The sequence below is a fragment of the Nanorana parkeri genome, unplaced genomic scaffold (assembly GCF_000935625.1).
Source record: "Nanorana parkeri isolate BGI_ZX_2015 unplaced genomic scaffold, ASM93562v1 scaffold372, whole genome shotgun sequence".
Lineage (NCBI taxonomy): Eukaryota > Metazoa > Chordata > Amphibia > Anura > Dicroglossidae > Nanorana > Nanorana parkeri.
In genome coordinates, this window is record NW_017306640.1 from 96,599 (window position 1) to 118,855 (window position 22,257).

The 22,257-nt window shown below is 42.2% G+C and overlaps 1 protein-coding gene across 2 annotated transcripts in view; it reads right to left on the reverse strand.

Moving 5' to 3' along the window:
- The window catches only part of PPP3CA (protein phosphatase 3 catalytic subunit alpha), a 216,037-nt gene that overhangs the window by 44,479 nt on the left and 149,301 nt on the right, over nucleotides 1-22,257 (reverse strand). For both annotated transcript variants that reach the window (XM_018558984.1, XM_018558983.1), the window contains exon 6: nucleotides 17,975-18,114. In XM_018558984.1, the coding sequence (XP_018414486.1) occupies nucleotides 17,975-18,114 (140 nt within the window). The remainder of the gene's footprint in view (nucleotides 1-17,974; nucleotides 18,115-22,257) is intronic.

The window sequence follows — 22,257 nt, forward strand, 5'->3', positions numbered from 1 at the left end:
TATTTGGTAAAGTAATTAGAATGATTGCCTCCCTAGTCATGAACAGAACAAGTGAATTATTCCTAACTCGTGAATGGGAAGTGGGTTCTCTCCTTTTTTTTAATGGCATTAAACATATCTGCACCCAAGAACAAACAAGTAATATATTGTAGCTAAGCAGTATTGTAGTGGCTGCATTATTTTTCTTCTTTTATTTTCACTTAGTGATTCTGTCAGTTACACACTTTCTGTCTCGGGTGACAATGCTTACTCACTGTACTATAGGAGCAGCGTAGTCAACCTAGGACCGGAAATGTATTAGGACTACAGAACGCATCCTTCTCTCCTCCTCTCTAACATTTCGGAAGGTGCTCTATAGTCCACATAAGATAACTGTGAGCAATACTGTTAAATGGCAGCAGAGGCAGAGAGCACAAGAAGATACCAGCTTACAAGATTTCTGGCAAGATCAACAAGTAGCTTTTTAGCACTTATCGAGCAGATGAAAAAAAACAAACACTTTCAATATATTTAACAAACCATAAGGGAGCAAATAAGAAAAGTTGAAAGTTCACTGTTAGGGATTATATTTTTAACAACACCTCATATTAAAGTGTATGTACTCTTTGAGTTTTTTAAGATATCCTCAAAGCAGTGGCGTAACTACCACCATAGCGACCCACGCGGTCGCAATGGGGCCTGGTCCAGGGCCGGATTAACATAGGTAGGTGTGGAGCTCTGCTCCAGGGTCGCCCCTGCAAATATGCCCGGGACATGGGCTCTGCTGTCTACCATGAAGACAGGGAGAGGAGGGGGGGGCAGGGCCTCGGGTTCGTGCCGGGAATGTCACATGGTGCAAACCTTGTACCTGGTGGCAGTGTGGATCCTGGTGGCCAGCCTGGCCAAGATCAGTATCAGTGAGTCTGTGTGTGTGTAGTAGAGACAGCTGTGTGTGCCCATCTGATTGTGACAGTCACATCTTCCCTGCCTTTGTATGCTCTACTCTATTGTCTGCTAAAGACCATACTCTACCTGTACCCTATTCTATTACACCCCTAACTGTACCCTCTATGCCCAGCACTGTGCCCTCTGACTATACCCAGCACTGTACCCTCTGATTATACCCAGCACTGTGCCCTCTGACAACGCCCAGCAGTTTGGGGGGGCCCCATACAAAATTTTGCTATGGGGCCTGTGATTTCTAGTTACGCCCCTGCCTCAAAGCGAACCTGTGCTTTAACTATGTAGGATAAAACGTGTTCTCTTTACTGCAGGCCTCCTCAGCAGCATATACTTAAGTTCTGTTCACTTCCTTGCTTCTCCATTTAGCTGACAGGAGAAAAGCAAAGGCCTTTTTAAGCTACAAGTTGCTTACACAGGTCGCTGTCACATGAAAGTGACTTACATGCAGCAGGAAAACAAAAGAAGTATATGCTAGGATTAGAATTTCCGAATGGGCAAAACACAGGTTTGCTTTGAAGTTAACCTTTCCATTTGTCAAGCATGTAAACATAGTAGTTCTTTTATAATCTGCTCCATCAGCATGCATGATTCACAGCCTAAGCACTTGAAAAGCACTGTTACTGATATGCACATTTTGACTGCCGTAAGTCATCAGCTAAAATATAATCTCTACCCAGAGCCTACCCTGAGGGCGCTGGTGGGGGAGGGCAGAAAAACACATCCTCACCCAGCTCCCTCTGCTGTCGGCTCTCTCCAGAGCCGCAATATTTACATATGAATGGGTCGCGGCTTATTGATATGCAAATTACAGCGGCCCATTCATATGATGATATCTCGGCCGTGACAGTGCAGTGTTAGCATATGAATGGGCCACGGTAATTTGCATATCAACAAGCTGCGACCCATTTATATGTAAATAATGTTATATGTAAATATCACTGTTAATTCAGATGCAAATCGCCCTCACCCGCTGCTAAGGAAGAAGAAACTGCCTGAAGACTGCAAGAACAAGGTTAATTTAATGTGTATACCTTTCTTACATTGGTGGTCATTGTAAATACTTTCGTTACATTGGCGGTCATTGTGAACACTTTTGTTACATTGGCAGTCATTGTGAACACTTTTGTTACATTGGCAGTCATTGTGAACACTTTTGTAACATTGGCTGTCATTGTGCAAACTTTTGTTACATTGGCGGTCATTGTGCAAACTTTCGATATATTGACGGTCAGTGTATATACCTCCATTACATCGGCGGTCAGTGTGAATACTTCCATTACAAGGGTGGTTAGTTTTGCTATCTTTAGTGAATATCTATGGGGGGTTGTCCTTGTATTGGGGTGCTCCATGGTAATAGAAGTGGAGTGTCAATGACTGTGGCTTTACATATTGGGCTTCAGAAGATGGTCCTTCTTTTCCCAAATGCTGGATATGTTTAGTGTGAGCTGTAACATGGACATCTTCATATGCTTTCTGGAGTAGTACACTTTGAGGGGGTGTCTTTGTATTGGGGTGCTCCGAAGTAAAATATTTGGGGAGTCATTGCTAGTGGCTTTGAATTATACAGCACCAGTAGCTGATGGTCTTCTTTTTTCTAAATGCTCCTGAGATAATTGGTTTGACCTGTAAGATCTATAAGTTTTGGAGTGCTGCTTTATGGGATGTCTTTGCAGGGCCAGATCTGTCTGAACCTTTTCTGTTGTAGAAGAGGTAAGCTGGCTGTAAGATGGGGAATAACTGGGGCTTAGTGGACAAATTGGAGCAGAGCTTTTGTTTATTGCTTTTGCACCAGTGTGTTAGTTACTCAATTTTAGAAATATGCATTTACATTGTAATTGACTGATGCCCAATATTTCAGTAGGGTCTAAAAATCAGGATTTTGTTAAAGATGTCACCAGCACACCATATTGAAGTGAAGTACACGTCTGTTTATTGACGCTTCATGTCAAAACTAATAGCAACCTTTCGGGGCCACACAGGGTCCCCTTGATGACGTAATTTCAAGCCTGATGAAGGGGACCCTGTGTGGTCCCGAAAGGTCAATAAACAGACGTGTTCTTCACTTCAATATGGTGTGCTGGTGACATCTTTAACAAGTTACAGTATAGGCGGCTCCATCGGCGGTCACTTCGAGCACCCACGCTGACTGGGATACCTGGTAAGGTGTGCAGCAGGATTCTGGAATACATAAAAAGCCGGATTGGCACCTTTAAAGCTCCAGTCACCCCTGGCCAACTGGGCTAGGTTAGACAAAGGAAGGTTTGATTCCTGGTTAGGTTGAAATGTCCTAGTCAGTCAATAATTGCCGGAGATAATTGGGCAGCATACAGTATGTATCGGCAGACAAGCAACAACAATAATTTCGGCACAACAAAAGTCTATCCAATAAAGCCCACTATTTTGGAAATGTTTTGTTATTAAATACTGAACCCTTTTACTGCAGAAAAGGGAACAATCCTTTCACAATACAAAAACATACAAAATGTAATACTAGCATGGAGAATTTTTTGAAAACACTCACTCAGATAACAGTTTGTACAGCATAATCTATATATAGATCTATATATCTCTCTCTATATATAGAGAGAGAGAAATTATAGCTAATTTGCGTACAAACGTCAGGTGGTCATAATAATCTGGCCACTCAGTGTATATATAATATACACACATATAATTACATACACACACAATTTTAGATTTATAAACATTAACATTGTTCATGACCCACAATGCTACCAATCAAAAAAAAAATCAACTTTTAAAATAAAATATTTCCCGAACTGTTTTACAACTTTGTGCCGTCCTATTGGTAAATGCATAGAGTTACATGCTAGAGGGCAGTATTACCTAACATGTCTTGTTAGCTGTATAAATAACAGGCTGTGCTGGTGATGCAGCCTTTTAAAAGACATTTATATGTTATTGTATCTATATCTTCAGTACCAACGGATGCACTTTATATCCAAGGTTAGCCTAAAGAAAGATTGTTCCCTCAGAGACAGCACAGCTTATTGTAAAAGCTGTATACATGAACCAATTTTTATAGAAGTACAGATCTTTATTTCAGATTTAATTTGTTAGACCAACAAAAAAGGTACTTACAACTATGTAGCGAGAGGACCTAGCTTAATAATCCATTCTTATTAGACCGAGCCAGGTAGATCTTCACACTACAAAAGCTGTTGGTACATTGTTAGGATCTCGCAGATCACATCTGAAACATAATCTGACCACGTACATACATTAGAGGTGAACCTTTAGTTAACAGCAATAAGGAAGGATTTAAATTGTTGCAGTGCGTTACTGCTTGCATGTTAACATGAGTTACGTTGCATATGCGTTGGGGTAAAGCAGCCCAATAATTTTAAATAAGAACTGGACATTTAAAAAAAAACATTCCCTTGCAGTGGGGCTACCCCCTGCACTGTAAGGTATAAGTGCTTGTTTTTTCCTATCGGATAGAATCAAGCAGATATACTTACCTGAATCTTGGTCCCGCGATGGTCGGCACTCACTTCTCTACCCCACCGCTCCAGCTGAAGAATATCCCTCTATACCTGCATTAGACGTGAGGATGTCAGTGGTCCTTAGGTCGCTGAAACCCAGGGAGAAGAGGCTGCAGGGATGAATTTATCAGTTTGGTGGAATCAAGCATCATGTGAGTAAATCTGCTTTATCCATCCCTCCCCTAGAGAAAAAACTAACCCTTGCAGTGTAGAGGTAGCCCTAGTAGGGAACATTTTTAAAACTACTGGATTTAATTTTTAGATAGTTAATGCATGGCAATGCAGGTTTTAATGCACCTGTTTTCTTCAACAAGTGCACCGCAACTCATAGATGGTTCACATCTGTGTGTTGTGGTGTGTTGTGATACTGCAATGCAGTTTGTGCACTATTTTAATATTTTAATGCAAAGGTGTAAATCCATCATTGTACGATTTTAATACCTCAAAATGACCTTGAAGCACCTAGTAGCTCCAACAAAATTGCCTCCTTCCGATACGGACAGATTCATGATTTTATAGAAGGAAAGTACATTTAGACCAGAACTAAATTTGTTTAGGACCTCCAGAGCTCTTGATATAATGTGTTTTTCAGTACAACTTAAAGTGGTGTTCTATTAGAAACCCCCCCCCCCCCAAAAAAAAGTAGAGTGCACAACAACTATAAGAGAAAACAACTTAAAGTGGTGTTTTATTTGAAACCCCCCCCCCCCAAAAAAAAGTTGTAATGACAACAACTATTAGGATATTTTATATGGTTACATACTTATTGAAGTTAATGCACACAATTACACTATAACCCTTATAAAAACTTCTGAAAAATAAAGCCAGAGTTTAAAGAACTACAATCCTCAGCTACCTTATGGGGATTTAGCCTTTGTACACCTAAGACACTCTTCCCCAGGCTGTACAAAAGGATTTTTGTTTTAAATTGGTTTATTGAAGTACATCACAGGTCACAGGGAGTTAATTATTGAATGGATGGGTTATACAGCTACCTTAAAGGAGAACTATGAGGTGAGTGATTTTCACTCAACCTCATAGTTCGAGCCGACGTGTGAAAATGAAACTGTATAGAAACTGTATGAAGCTCAATAGATCGGGAAGTGAGCGAACACATAGTGCCGCTCGCTCACTTCTCGATCATGTCCCTGCAGTGACTGTCACTCACGGCTCCCTGCAGGGATTCCCCCTCCCCGCTCCGATCCTCCAGCGCTGACTGGAGAAACAAAAGGGGGCGGGTACAGCTGGCTCTGCCTCTAGATAGGCAGAGCCAGCTGTCAATCACGCAGCTGGGTGGATCTTGACAGTAATACTGAGCTTTGGGTCACGGGAGGGCGCTAGTTTATGTCCTCCCGTGATCCTGAGGAGAACTATGGGGGAAAAAGAAGAACTTTGCTGCCACAGCTTGCATCTGCAGAGGACTGAATGTGCACCTGGTAAAACCTGGCAAAAGTGTGCACAGAAGACCAGGTGATAGCCTTACAACCTCATGCTGGAAAGTAATGCTCCAAGTAGAGTGGGCCTTTACTGAAAAGGGGATAACTTTACCGTTCAAATCATAAGCCTGAGTGATAGTTTGCAGAATCCACATTACAATAGTGAAATATAAAGCTGACTGCCCAATATGGGGACCCTCAGGAATGATAAAAAGGGAGTCGGGGTTGTGGAAGGAAACAGTAGCTGAAAGGTAAACCTCAACAGCCCGAATCATGTCCAAACAGAAGAGAAAAATGTCTGTAGGATATTTAGGGGTTAACGTAGAAGGCAAAGACCTCCTTAGGCAGAAATCTTAGGCACCACCTTATCCATATGGATAATCAGAAAAGGTTCTTTACAAATCAAGGTCGCTAATTCAGAAAAATGCCTGGCAGAAATGATCACCACAAGAAAGGCCACCTTGCAAGTGAGTAGTGCATGGCTAGCATCCATCATGAGCCCCTTTCAGATCATCGGGAGGAAGCATTTCCATGATTCCAGCACTGAGTTTGAGATCCACCATGCTACAGCAAACTTTTTCTTGTTGTTTGTTTCATGCAACCAAAACGCTGAGCTGCAATGGCCTACAGTAAAATTGTGCATAATTAACTGCCTCAAACAAAGCTATTATCAAGCCCAATAACTTGCAACCTTTGCAAAAGCAAGTGGTAGCAAAAGCTCTTGGACTACAGTGGTCGAGCATGAAACTGGAGAGATAGGAGAGGTACTGTTGTGTGTCCACAGCAAAAGTCAGGTAGTGTTGATGGGCCGGAAAAAAATGGAATGTGCAAATACACATCCCTGATGTTCACTGATGCCAGAAAATCTACAGGATGAAGGGATGTGAAGACAGTAGTGGTAGTAGATTCCGTAAATAATTTTTGGACTCGCAGGAACCCATTGAGGATCTTGAATAGGGTGGACCCCCCTTTGCTAAGAGGACAGTGAACAGGTTGGAGTAAAACCCCTAAAACTTTTCTGTGTCAGCCAAAAGGGACTATGACCCCCTGAGAAAGGAGCTGACCTAGAGCAGTGAGAAGATCCAACTATATTTTGGTGATCTTGGTAAGTTAGAGAGCAGAAAGTGAGGAGGACCCAGGGAGCATACCTTACCACACTCTGAATCCAGGCATCGGAAATGTCCTGGACCCATAAGGCTGAGAAGGTGGAGAGATGCCCCCCCCCACTCGGGAAAGTAGAGGCGTCCCTTTATAAAGAAGAGGGCTTGTTCCCAGATTTAGTGGGCTTAGAGGACAAGGGCTTAAGACGAAACTAAAAGCCTGGCTGGGATTTGGATCGTGAAACTTTCGATGGGTGAAAGGAACCTTTCCTCAAAGAAAGTGCAAATGTTCAAGACAAGGAAGCTCCACAGACCAGCATTTTAGCAACAGACAAGAGACTGATCCTAGGGTTTTGTGTAAGGGTATCAGCTTAGAGCGGCAGAGTCTGTCAAGATTGAGCCAGGGTCACTTGAAGGCAAATAAGATCTGGAAGAACATAATAGGCCTTAAAGGGGCTTCTCATTTCTTGTCCATATGGTCCTTGAAGACAGGACCATCCACTACAGGGACTTGTAATGGATTGGGCTACAACAGGGACAAACTTTTTTTTTTTTACGCAAATCCTCTTCAATAGGGTACTGCTGAGCAAACCGTTTAGGAGTAAATAGTTTTTTGGGGTGAACCCAGTCGCTGTACAATACTAGTTGTAAAAGCCTGTGGCTAGTGACCAGACTAGTGACCTTTGGCAAAGCTGATGCAGGTGCCTCTAAATTTAACAACATAAATATGAAGAAGTCACTCGCATTCCAGCTCAAGTTCAGTCAATATTTTATTGACCTCTGTAGTGTCACAACAAGGCAATGTTTCGGAACCCGTTTGGTCCCTTCATCAGGCGAAGAAAGAGTTTAAGCAACCACACATCCACATAGACAGAAACCGTGTCTATGAGCTTCAAAGTGATGTCAAGAGACAGGCCCTCCTCCTGGGCTTGGTCCATGGAACTGGAAATGGCCCTTTCTTCCCCAGTGAGTGCAACAGCACACAGAGAAAGATCAGAGGGGGACTCTGAATAATAAGGAGATGGGGCCCGCTTGCACCCCCCACAGTCGGAGGACTTCCACAGGTCAGACATTTCCCCTATATATTCCACAATTCCTGCGGTAAACTCCCCCTGACAGGTGTTGAAGATTACCCTGAGGCGGAGAGTAAAGAGGAGAAGGAACAGAGCCTACAGATAGCAGAAACAGTATTCCCAGAGTGGACAGATCCCTCCACAGAACCTTTGTCAGACTGTGAGGCCCCCAGAGCCTGTTGCCCATACCTCCCTGAGTGTATGATCCACCTTATGAACCCCAGTATTTACTATTCTGGAGTTAGGGGGTGCCTAGTATCCCTGCACTGTAGGGAGAAGTCATGACACAGTGCAGTGGTATGGAGAGATCTGGCCTCCTAACTGATGTGCGGATTTGCAGTAGCAGCATGTGGCCAGCTCAGTGCACAACAGGAAAAGGAAAATGGCGGGTGCACACACAGTAGAAACCCCCGTTGGAGACTGAGCAGGCATTATATATTTTTACAGGGAGAGGGGGCAGCAATTTCCCACAGAGCCCCAAGCTGACCCATACAGGAAGAGGGGCTGTTTAATTTGGGTACCTGGCTGTGGGAGGGGTCTATACAGGATTGTCCCAACAGCTTTCATTTGCCAGTGTCCAATCACTTAACCTCCCTGGCGGTATTCCCGAGTCTGGCTCGGGGTGAATTTTCCATGCTAGGAGCGGTAACCCCGAGCCAGACTCGGGGCTGCAGAGAAAACTGACACTCACTTTGTCCCTGCGATCCCGCGGCGTCCTCTGCTGTAGGCGGCTCGAAAATGAAACTAAAAGCCGACATCTAGGTTAAAGGTAGCTGTATAACCCATCAATCCAAGAATTAACATTTTCCTATGTTATATGATAAAGAAAAAAGTCCCAGAGTGGCTGGGCTGTAGTAGAAGTTGTGAGGGCTATAAATCTACACTTCTAAGACAGCTAAACAAAAAAGACAAAGCAAGGGGGTCTGCAGGTAGCGATCTTGATGAATCTTCTTGTATCTTCTAGACCCTTGGTTCTCAACTGGTGGGTCGTGTCCCAAAAGTGGGTCGCGACCACATGTTCAGTGGGTCGCCGTGTGCTTTCCACTTTTCTAGGAGAGAGGCTTCTCAGCCTCCCCCTAGCACGGCACTGTCAGTTCTCACGCCAAACAGCCATTCATATGCTGCCTGGCGCCGAGTGTCAGCTTCAGGTGGGGTGGGCTGGACGTATGGCTGCGAGGGAGCTCCATCCATACATGCATTGCTTACAGCTTTCTCGCATGTCCTGTAGAGGTGCCTGGACCGTTCTGGCTTCAGCGCAAGGCGGTTGTATAAGCAATGCACACATGGATGGAGCTCTGTCACAGCGCAGCAACCCAGGCTGAGGATCCACTCCAGTTCTCATAAGGTAGGGAGACTGGGTGGGTCTTTAAAGAAAAAAGTAAAACATTTTTTGTAGTGTGTTTGTTTGTGTGAGAATGTCTGTGGTTTTGTGTGTCTGTCAGTGTTTTTGAGGACCTGTTCACACTAGTACAGTGCGTTAATAGAACAGCCCTATGCGATTATCGCACTGTACCATCCAATCGCACCTACTACGCACCCCAAACACACCTCCCGCCCACAGTTCAATTGCCCACATCGGAACGCGTGGTACCACAATGCCGTGCATTCCATTGCAGTTCGACTTGGACCACCACTTAACGACAAAGGACAAATGTGGGTCCCGAGGTTACACAGGTTGAGAACCACTGTTCTAGACTACATTTTAGTTTGCCTCAACAACCTCACTAATGGGGAACAACACCATAATGCAATACATGTTGCAGTGCCTTAATAAGCGTAACACTTGTGGTTTACTGATGATTTTCTAAAAACCTGGCACAGTCTCTAGAAAAAGTGAAATCGTTTTAGCCCATGGCACTGAAGTCCGTTTGGCATTCCTATGTTACTAGAAGTTGTTGCAGCTCTATTGGAGGTGAAGGTCTAAATGGCAAGAGCTTGGCACTAATATGGAGGTATGCAGGGTACAGAAAATGAGTGTGTGCATAACATGTATATTTAAAGTAGAAAGCTTCTTTAACATTTTATAGAATGAATACAAAAAAGGTAATCTAGAAACTATGAAGGAATTCCCAATAAACAGAATAAGAAAGGAAAACAACTTGTCAATTTGTCAAGCAGTAGTCTATTATTTGTGATCTTCCCATGACTAGATATCCAAGTTTTCCTAGTCTGGCTGCTGGGCAGCCCTTTTCTGCACCCAAAAAGAAAATGCATTTATTAAGTGACTCAGCTCTGAAAACTGTGCAGACCAGGTTGAACCCTGAGGGAAGAAAAGGGTTTTCTTCAAAGCAAATAAACAAATTAGGAGAGACATATTTTATAAGCTCCAGGAACAAAGGGATAGGAAACTGTGCATGTTTTATGATCAAAAGAAAGGTTTTTCTGAAAGTTGAAGCAACTATATACCAGGACAGTCAGATTAATTGTTGACTTCATTATAATAAAAATGATTCATTCACTGGCATTTAGGTTAACGTACTAGAGCATACAATGTCGCCATGGGGACAGTTGCTTTAGACAGATGACAATAGTTACTGAACTTGTAGCCATTTACTTGGACCAAAAAAACAAAACTTCACTTTAAGCCTGATGAAGGGGACCCTGTGCTGCCCCAAAAGCGCTTGATTCTACTTTGAGTGACTTCTGAAAAATAAAAATGAAGCTGATGCCAATGACACAAGCCCAAAGCCCATCTACACAGGCCCTTATTCCTAGAAAAAAGCTGAAAAGTCGATATGAAGAAACAAGTTTACTATACAGGTCGCTTTTACTAACTGGCTTTAAAATAGAACATGCTTAGTATTGAACATTAAAGTGTCTCTTGAGCTACAGATAAACACTGGCAGAAAAAAAGATAACAGCTGCTCCTCAGCTTACACACACATATCCTATTCTACTCAGAAACAGTGACCTATCAAGCTATTGCTTTATTAACTTTGTCTAGCACGAAACACTCCTTACCAATGAAAATCAAGTGATCCATATGTTTGACTAGAATCTAATATTTTGCAAAGTAAAAAAGCAGTGCAGAATCACAAATCCTATACCATATAGGTATACTCAAAGTCTTAGGAAAAAACTGAGACACCACAGCACTGTGTTAGAAATAAAAAATGTTTGAGTGTCGATGGAAACATATCTTGTTGGGTTGACCAACAGAAGATACAATGTCAAAGGCTAAATTGTCAGCAGTGTCTGAAAATGTATTTATTTATTTATTACAGGTTTTTATATATAGCAGGCAATTCACATCAGTCCCTACCCTCACAGAGCTTACAATCTAAGGTCCCTATTGCTCATGGACACTAGGGCAAATTTAAACAGGAGTCAATTAACCTCCCAGCATGTCTTTGGAGCGTGGGAGGAAAGCGGAGTACCCGGAAGAAACCCACGCAAGAAAACAGAGAACATGCAAACTCCTTGCAGATAGTGTCCTTACCAGGACACTGACTAAACCGGAAGATAAGTCTTTTTATCCTAGCACAATTCAATTGAAAAAGATTTGCCTTTTATTAATTCACCTGTACATGTATGCAACTCAGGGGCGTCCCAAGGCTGGGTGACACCCGGAGCGGAGACCGGGTGACACCCCGCCGTGAGGTCATTGTGCATGTGCGGTGACTTCAGCGCGCATGTGCGGTCGTCTTATTGACGCCTGCCAGCCGCCTCCTCTCTCCTGACACTGTCGGGTCCGTGACTGTCAGTCATTTTAGTGTCGCCCCTCCAATGGTGGCACCCTGGTGCGTGCCGGACCCCCTTGTGACACCACTGATGCAACCATCATATGAGGTTTTAAAAGAATGATATGGCACTATTAGATCTTTTGAAAACAGTATGGTATAAGTGCAATTCTGCACCTTCTGGCTCTGTGTGACCCTACCTGCTGTCCTGTCCTTTCTGTGCACTTGTTCTTTGGCTTCCCTCTATCTTCTGTTCATCAGGTTGTGCTTTGCAACCCCTACTCCGTTCCATCTGCTTACATTTCTATGTTATTTATACCCTGCATTAGGATTTTTAGGTGCATCTTCCCATTAGTCTAGTGTTGGAACATTGTCAGACAATGTATTCTGCCTTAAATTGGTAATCGCAGCCCTTTGCCTTGCAGAACCTTGCCTTCACTATTCATATTCGTGTGTTTGCCTTCACTATTCATAATCTTGTGTTTAGACTTATATTTTACCCAAAGTGATTTTCGGCCCTCTCGTTTGTTATTAGCCCGTTTCTCCAGTTACCACTACTGTTTAAGATTCTGTGTTTTCCCTGTTTTACAGATATAACCAGCACTTTAATCCCAAGTGGGAGTAACCTACCACTAAAACTAGCCATCAGGGACTCTGGTGATGACCTCCGAGAACTTGAGGAGAGCCTTTCATCACCTGCTTGAAACATCAATTCCCACTCTCTCCTGCCTTTGTCTACTTTGTGCTCAGTCTGTTTTTACCTAATCTGATCTCTGCTCTGGCTGACTACCATCTCTGGCTCTCAGCTTTTCCTTTACGTAGCTACTTGTTACTGAATATTTCTTCGCTTGCTGTTTCCTTAGTTCCAGCATTAGGAGTACCATATCCCTTAACTTTTGAAGAATATCTGTATTAAATTCAACTAGCAGACTACTAACCAAAACATTTGTTTTGACAAAAGAGAAGAATCCATCCCTGTTAACTATATGTAGGGATCAAGCTTTGATTGCAATAGGCAGAAGGGCAATTTACTGTTTTTTTTAGGTTACCCAGGCAAAATAAAATGTGTCTTTTTTACAGCTATAAACCCCAGCACATATTTCTGTTAGCAATGCCACCTCGATCAGATATTTATGTTAGGTGCATGCATCCTAAGAAATGTGTAAGTGTAGCACATACAGGGAATTTATAACTCTTACAGCCATGTCTTTATCTGCTGTTTTCTTCAGAAGGACAGAACCATCTTTGTTCATGCATCATCAAGAGTCAGAATCTACTTCCTGTACAGTGAAGTTGATTAAGAGATGACACAATCATACAAATCCTGAGGCTTGTATGGGTCTTGTTCACAAATGTCTGACATAGATCAGCCCCTACTGCAGCCTCTCATCCTGTGACTGCCTACAAAGTTACAATATTACAGTCTGATAAGTGAAGAGGGGAAGCTTCCATCTGGCTTCAAAAGACTCATGAAATTACATCATCCTAGACAAAGCCACTGGACTGGAACCCAAGGACTGACTTTGTGATAAAAAGTGTTTCTAGTTTTTTTTTTTTTAATATACTGCTGCTCATCTTGTGACATGTCAGGAATGTATTCATGCACATATGCAAAATTGCTGAAAGCCCTCTTTAACGTGAGTAATGAAATACCCTTCCAAATAATATGTACTTCTTTCCATCTAGTCCTAACATATAATCAGTTCTGCCATACAGAACAGCCCTGTCTTGCAGGGCAGATGCCATACTTTTTCTGTACTTTAGTTAAAGCCCAATTCCTGTTTCTTTGAAAAGTGCCACAGTCATAGCAGAAATAAAAAGCAGATCTGGCTGATATACTTGCCTGCACTCCGGTGCTGTCCCCTACAGTAATTCAATTCTGCCACTTGAGGTCTTCTCTTTTCAGGGTTGAATGACAGTAATTGGGCTTCAAGTAACACTTAAAGTGACATTAAACCCTCAGATTTTTTAACATAAAACAATACTGTAATGTGTGCCTTACTGTAATTCATGGTAGTTTCCCTTCTCTTTGCTGCTCTTCCTTTTTAAATCCTTCTCTCTTCTCATGCTGGGCAGAACTTCTGTTTTGCAGCAGACTGCCTTGTCTCTGGAATGGATACATGGTGTCTGTGTGCAGGTTCACAACCTGAGCCAGCACTACAGGAAGAAGCACTCAGCTGCAAAGGGAAGTTCTCCCCCAGCATGAGAAGAGAGAAGGATTTAAAAAGGAAGCGCAGCAAAGAGAAGGGAAACAACCATGGATTACAGTAAGGCGCACATTACAGTATTGTTTTATGTTAAAAAATCTGAGGGTTTAATGTCACTTTAAAGAGCTTGACCCGCCCCAGCATGCGACTAGATCGTGAAAAGAGAATCAGCAGTCTGAGCTTCTCCGTCACGCTGCTCTCTTCATCTATGATCATGTAATTTGTTAGCACAACTGATTGGCTCCTTGTGCTGCTTCTCCCTCCCCCAGTGTGAGCTACATGTATTCAGATACAGCTTGCATTTAAAACAAACTACATTTAATAACTTACTATTAAATATGGAGCTTTATTAATTTGTGTCTTTTATATCTGCCTGGAGTCCAGCTTGAACTTTAAGTGCTTTGTAGCCCTGGCTGTGTAACCAATGCACAGCCAGCAGAGCAGTGACCAATTATTTTTCCAGCACAAATATGCAGAAAAACAATACAGAGAAGCTCACATACAGATTGATTACAGTCCAAGGCCCTTCTTTAGCCCAAAGGTAACAGTATTATGGCTTTTAAATTTAATTTAGGCCTGAGTTTTAAGTACTCTTAAAATAAAAATGATGTACTTATGTACAGAGATCTGAGATGTGACATTGTGAGACATATCCGTCTTATTACAATCTGTATAACTAAACACACTGTTCCAGTGACAAAATGCCCCGAAACTACCAGATAGATAAATTATTAAAGTGGTTACCATGGTTTATTGGCGTTAATAATACTGAATTGGAGAAAAGTACAGCACAGGAGCTCCAGTTAAGCAGCTTTTTTCTCCTCAAAAATCAACAGTTTATATTCAGATTTAAAGTGCACCTGTCCTTTTTCTTGTGACAGTGCACCTGTGTACAGACTATGGACCTTACACTATTTATATATGCTTAACAAGCAAAAAAGGAGCTTCAAAACAAGCCTTTTGACCTCTCTAACTGCGTTTAATGTGAAGGGAGTCCTCCTGGTAGCCGGGGAACCAGCTGCATGCACACAGTGTGCGCAAACCGCAGTGGCGGCTGTCAGTTTTGTACTCAGTAATTGCCGGCGCTGCTGCTGTTTGCACATAACCTTTCATCTGAGCATTTACATGCAAACTGAGCTTTTAACGGACCCTGTACACAGACAGTTTTCCTCTACAAACAGTGTTTTCTGGCTGAAGCTAATCGACCCGTTTGTATGGGGCCATAGCACAAAGTTGAAAACTAATTTTCGTCACAATGCTATTAGATACAGAGATGAATAAAAGCTTGTTCTAAAGTAATTTTACTGTTTGTGCAGAATAATAGGAAGTTTTACATGTGAGATTTTTCTGGAGTACATTGCAGGACACAGGATTGTCTTCAAGAATGTAGAGTAATGCTGCCTCCTTTGGGGTATTGGACATTGGCAAAGCAAAGTTGGGTATGAAGTTGGCATCAAAATTACATTTTCAAAACCGAAACGAAACCAAAATTTAAAACAAATGTGAGGCCGAAACCGAAAATGTTTTTTTTTAACCTTTTTCAAATTTTAAAAAATATTTTATTTTTATAATTTTTTTTAACTTTACTGTTGAGAGCTTCGGGGAAATATTAGTGGTCTAAACAGACCCCTGATATTTCCCTTTTCAAATAGAAATAGAGATTGAGAACACAGAGTCCTCAACCTCTCTTTCTGCAGCCCCCCGGTTATGAATGAACAGTAAACCCTCTATACGGAGTGTTCCTGTTCATTCATAACTTGTGGATATAGTACGTTTACCATTTTCACCAATGTAGATCACTTCCCATTCATTCATAATTGGGGACACAGTAAACATACTATGTCTTCAATTATTTATAAGCAATCACTGAGTGCTTGTACCCGCTCTCCATCCTGACTCACTGACTCCACTCCCCGCACCACTGACCAGGCCTCCTGTGAGAGCTGACAGCTGTCTCCGCCCCCACACCGCCACCACTCTCCTGATCTGTCAGAGGAGGCTGAGCAGGGCGGGGCGAGAGGAGAGCTCAGCCTCCTGCTACAGCACTGATAGCTGTCTCCGTCCCCACACCACTCTCCTAATCTGTCACAGGAGGCTGAGCGGTGTGGGAAGAGAGACGCTGGCCACTCGCACCGCTCTCCTCCCCCGCACTGCTCGGCCTTCTGTGACAGTTTATCCCCTCCCCAGCTGGATGCTGCGCTGTGTCATAGGGGACACAGAGCAGCACCAGTGGAGAAGAGAGAAAGTAGGGATGCACCACTATTTTGGTCAAAAGATGGCACTTTCTGCATTTTGGCAAAAGTGCAATTTTCGGCCGAGACGTTTTGGCGGCCAAACTTTCGGTGCATCCCTACATAAAATTTAACAAAAATTGGAACAGAGGACCAGGCAGAAGGTTTACATTTGTGAAAAACAGGTGCCTGATGAAGGAAATCCCAAGAAGCACTAACCAATCTAGTAGAGTGAGCTTTGCTAGGGAAAGGTGGAACCTATAAGTTTAAATAATGGAGATGGTAGAACACAGTCTGTTCCCTGAGTGGACCCTCAGGAATGATAAAAAGAATTGGCTTATTTAAATGAAGCTGTTGCTAAGAAGTAGGTAAATGACACACGACATCCAGATAGTGGAGAGCTATCTCGCTAAAATGTTGAGGAGCAGGATATAGAGAAGGCAGGGCAATGTCCTGGTTAGGGTGGAAGAGAAACCATCTTAGGAAAAAAATGCTTTTGGTTTTGAATCAACATTGTCCCTATGCAGTACAAGGAAAGGTTTCCTAGAGGTTAAGGGTGCCAACTCAGAGACAAACGCCGTGCCGAGGTGATGGCAAGAAAAGCAACCTTATGAGTGAGAGTAGACAGGGTAACATCCCTGATAGGCTCAAAGGGCGGTCTCTGAAGAGCTGATAGAACCAGGTTGATTACACAGGAGAACAAACAGGTGGAGCAATCTGTGCAACACCCCATACAAATGCTTTCACTTAGGAGTGAGAAGCTAGTGGTCTTTGAAGAAAGGGTGTGCAATGTATCGAACAAAACAGCAGCTTGATACAGCAAATCATCAGAGGGTCACACACAAGGCAAAGCTTTTGACAGTTTACAATAAGCTGTCTGGAACCTTTAAGATGTGGAGTGCCAAGCAAACTGTGCTGGGTGTCTTTTGCACCTTAGGACTCCATTGACATTACAGGAAAACATTAGGAGTTTGGAGGCTAAAGGAGCTCAGGTAAGAAACATTTTCCATTTTCATGTAAATATATTAGGGTATGTATGTGGCATATGAATATTCATAGATAACTACAGAATGGTAGAACACCTCTTCCCAGCATTATAAAGACGAGGAGAGGTGGAGGTGTTTTATAGTTCTAAACCACTTCCTGTCGTAGAGTGACATCGCTGCTTTTTCACAGATACAGTGTAGTGAGTGAGCGTTGTCATCCCTTGGGCAAGAAGTGTGTTACTGGCAGGATAACCAGGTGAAAATTAAGCAGGGAAAAAAAAAAGGATTGAAAAAAAATAATGCAGACACCATATCTTAGGACTACTAAACTGCCTTACCAGGCCTTTACTCCAGTGGGAGTATGCCAAATACTTTATGGGAACCTGATATGAAGATATAGTTTCAATCCTTCTACTGCATGTGACAAAAGAGTTTGGAGACTGTCTCTTTCACCGCAAGAAAAATCAAGTGTGCCCTTAAAATCAAGTATCCTTTAATGCTATTCCAAACCAGACATTTTTATTTTGCATGGGTTTATGCACCTTGATTTTATAGGTACAGGTTTCAAATTATCAACCAATGGCCTGCTATTTATTTCCAGGTACACAGTCTCTGCTTAGATCAACATACAAGTCTTAAGAACATTACAAGCACAGTAGACTGTAAAGGACTAGTAATACATCATGCATATTAAAAAACAAAAGTAAAATACAAAATATACCAGAATATGCTGGTATATTTTGTTTGTTGGTTCTTTTTTCATAGATTCATGTTACAAAATGATAATTTAATAATCTGCAGCCAGTTACTTACCTGTAAAAATAAGAGCACCCTCTAACTGTGTTGTGAGTGAAATGTTCTTGACTTTTCTCATTCCCAAAGTCTTCCAGGGGATCTGACCACAAAATATCACACATGGGCCCATATGCAGGGGGTTCTTTAAAGCGATCTAACTGAGAAAAATAAAAGAACACAGCAATTAGTTGTCAGAATATCGTTAAAACTAATACAACCAATGAAATAATGTCACACTTATGCCATACAAATAGGGAATAATTACAAAAGGAAATTATCACTTAATGCATTTATGTCTCGCAGACCAGGTCTTTTCCAAACATCTTCCAGTAGTTAGACATGATATGACCATTTCTGTTGTCCATAACAAAATCATTTAATCCCCTTACCTGCTGGAAAATGGAACAACAAAAAGCTGCCTTGGTTATGGTTGCCTGACGCACGAGTCAGCCAGAGGCAAATGATATAACTGGAAAGTCTACATAAATGTATACAGTATTTGGTGGCCATGGGGATGGGTAGTTTCTGGTTGCTTGCCAACCATGCAAATTTGAAATAGCCAATAGCAGAGCTGAGATAAGGTTCTCTCTCAGTTGCGCTTCTCTGCTCAGCGGGTGGAATAGCCAGCCTGCTACTGGCTATTTCAAATTGCAATAGCCAATAGCAGGCTGCCTATTGAAATGCAGGTGAATGAAAGGGTCGCTGCTAAAAACCCAAATCCCAAATCCAGGGCCGCCATCAGGGGGGTACGGCCAGTACCCGTGTGAGGGGCCTAGGCTCCAAGCAAGAATTGTTTTTTTTTTTGTAGATTCATATGTACAGTGTAATTGGTAAGGTCCCGGGCCTCTCTGTGCAATCGGTACCTTCCGTGCATGCGTGCAGGAAGGTTGTTTTATTTTTTTAAAGGGAGCAGAGCTTTTTTTTTTACCCAACAGAAGCACCAAAGAGCAGGAGTGGACCACAGCTGCTGGAGGGGAAAGGTAAGTTTTTTTCCAGCAGAAACCTGCACTGTGAGAGAGATGGGGCTGCAGTAGCTGACCTTCTGAAAATGGTATATCCCTGACTGTCTCTGGATTTGGTACTTTCTGAGACACTGATCTGGATCAAGCATGTGGATCAGGACAGTCAGTACTCTTAATCTGCATGCATGCTCCAGGATAGTGACTCAAAGCACTGAAAACACTGAAAGCACTGGACAAGAATGATAACCAGAAGACAGCAATGGCAGTATGAGATCAATTCCAGTGCTGCATTTAGAAACTTTGCATCCTCAGCATCCCTTTGGATTTGCAAGCAATTCACCAAAAAAAGTGAGATTTTAAGCACAGCAAAACTGAAGGGCATTTCTAGATATGGCATATTCATTGCAAAGGGCTATCTGCAATTAAACCACAAGCTATATAAGGGCTTCTAAAAAAGGCAGTGAATCAATTATACAAGCAAGGAAATAGGATTTCTAGAAACCCTGTCTACAAAACAAGCACTCTTACTGTGCTTGCAAAAAGAAAAGTTTTAATTTTGCTGAAAGATATAGAAAACCACTTAAAGTTGTAAATCTGCCTAAATTTAAGAATCAACTACTGTACATAATGAATTTTTATACCATTATAGGTTAAAGGAGAACTATGAGGTGAGTGCTTTTCACTCACCTCATAGTTCTAGCCGACCTGTGACAATGAGACTGTCACAGGTTGGCTCAGTAGATCGGGAGGTGAGCGAACACATACCGGGTTCGCTCGCCTCTCGATCCTGTCACGGCTCTCTGCCGTGACAGGGGAGGGGCCGGATTCCCCTCTCCCCGCTCCGATCTGCCAGCGCTGACTGGCGGAACGGACAGGGGAGGGGGCGGGTACAGCTGGCTCTGCCTCTAGATAGGCAGAGCCAGCTGTCACTCACGCAGCTGGGCGGATCCCGTCATCTATGTCGGGATCCGCTCCGGCTGCGGCGTCTCAGTATACCGCGAGCTGTAGCTCGCGGTATACTGAGCTTAGGGTAATGGGAGGACGCTAGTTTGTGTCCTCCCGTTACCCTAAGGAGAACTATGGGGAAAACACTGACCCCATAGTTCTCCTTTAACTGAAAAGGCAGCATAGCAGAGCTGCTAGATCTGAGGTTTCCTTTATCTGGCTGAATTTTGCACCCAGACATCCAATAACATATATGTCATAGAGCTTTTTTTAATCAAAGTAGAAAATTGGGAGTCTGGGGTATGCCAAAAGGAGCTTGAAGCTCCCCTTGTTAGCTCAATAGCAGAAAGCAAAATATTAATTATTTACTATTCTTTTTGGGTTTTTTTTATCCTGACCATAACAAAAAAGAGGATATGTACAAAGCAAATGCTGACAACCACAACCATCAAACTTGGGGCCTGTGACAGCAGCTTTTGCTCACATTAAAACTGCCTCTGTCCCTGTGCAAAACAAAGGGGATGCAAAAGTTCTCTGAAGCAGGTTTTGCAAATTAGAAGTAGGTTAAATGCATGTCAGTAGGAGGTCAACTGCTAGTTAAATGCACCTATGAAGGAACTCTGAATAATCTCAGAAGTGTCTTAAACTGATCTTAAATGCAGGCTGATTGTACACAAAAGCCTACTGTCTTTACCCATTTACACTAGCTTGAAACTCTTTAACACAAACCCTCGCTGGTCCTGGCAAACATTGTTTCAAGCCAACTAGCCATTCCCTTGAACTTTGAAATGTTCTTTCCAAGCGCACAAGATCTCAGAAAGCACAGGAAATCTACAATAAGGTGCAGTTGACACATCACCTTGATTTATACATCTATCAAAATCTTTAAGCCAGCCAGGAAGCATTATAAAACATAAATAATTTAGCAATGAAACAGTGACATTTTTGCCCAGGGCTTAATATTATTTGAAAGGAATGAAGTGATATTTCATTGCTCTGACATTCAATTAAAAAGAATAAAACTTTCATTAAAAAGATGCATTCGTAGATTCAGCTTCAAATACAGATCATAAAATATGCAATACTAAGCTGGATTTCAAAACTTATTTTAGGCTCCTAAATTATTCATGGCTTTGTAACTGAAACACTCTGGAATTAAATAATGTGTGTTGATAAATATGCAGATTGCATTAACAATTGCCAGGGACAGTCTTATTACCAACTGCAAATTCCATAAAAAAAAAAGTTAATGACTCCATGTAAATATGCAATTAAGCATGGAATCCCAGAGTAAGAATAAATAAACAATGTGGCGGTGCATTCATTTACATTTCATTAAGGTGAGGTTCCCAGCAGAAAAAACAATCATGGACCTTTGTGTCTGATGATCCGGTAAACTGTCTGGGTAGTAGATCAGCTATGTACTACCCATCAGAGACTGGATGTGAACAATACTACCATTAATAACCCATATGAGTGATGGCAAACAAAGCAACCAGTACTTAAACAGAACCACTGGTACAATTTGCGTCTTGTACATTAAATGATGAATGATGGGTGGCATGCCACTAGTTTAAAGATAATTTATTGGTATTCGGTCTAAAATTTGACTAGAGATTGACATAAAAGCAACAGGTGCACTTTAGAGCTGAATTCAATGTAAACTATCTGTTAAAGACTTTGTCATTTTATGCTACCAGTCATTGCCCAACAGCAAAGCCAGGTTCTTAACTTCTATGGCATCAGCAGCGTGGCTGGTGAAGAACAAGTCCCAGCCTGCTGATTGGCCAAAGGAGAAGCAGTACAGTGATGAGATAATTCTGCTGTCAGCACATATGAATACAACCGAGCCCAAAAAGTTCCTAGCAATGGCCCTCACTCACCTAGTCTGAATTGTAATTCACAAGAGACATCAAAGATGTCAGAGCGGCTAGTGTACATGCAACAAAAATAATAGTTTATGTATGCCTCCCTCCTTTTTATCTGTAACTGCCTGACTGTGGGTGGTGCCCACCAGAGAGCCATCCTGAGACCCTGGATACATCATCCTGAGGCCGTGATCCTGAAGCAACACGAGTATGTAGCTTCAAATCTTTCTGCATTACTGTATAATCTATTACTGGGATTTGTAGTCCTCTATAGCTGGTGCAGTTCTGAATTGTTGTTTACATAGGCATGTGCACAGCAGACTAGAGTATTCTTTAAAGGTTTTAGTTTGAAGTGTACGTTGGTGTCCTTCACTAAGGTCTGTACTTTGGAAAATGTCCGCCACAGCCTTGGTCCGTGCTTATCCCTGCTTAAAGTGCTCACCATATGTGCCAATATCCCCAAATATATATAGATATCTATATATAGATATCTATATATAGATATATATATATATATATATATAAT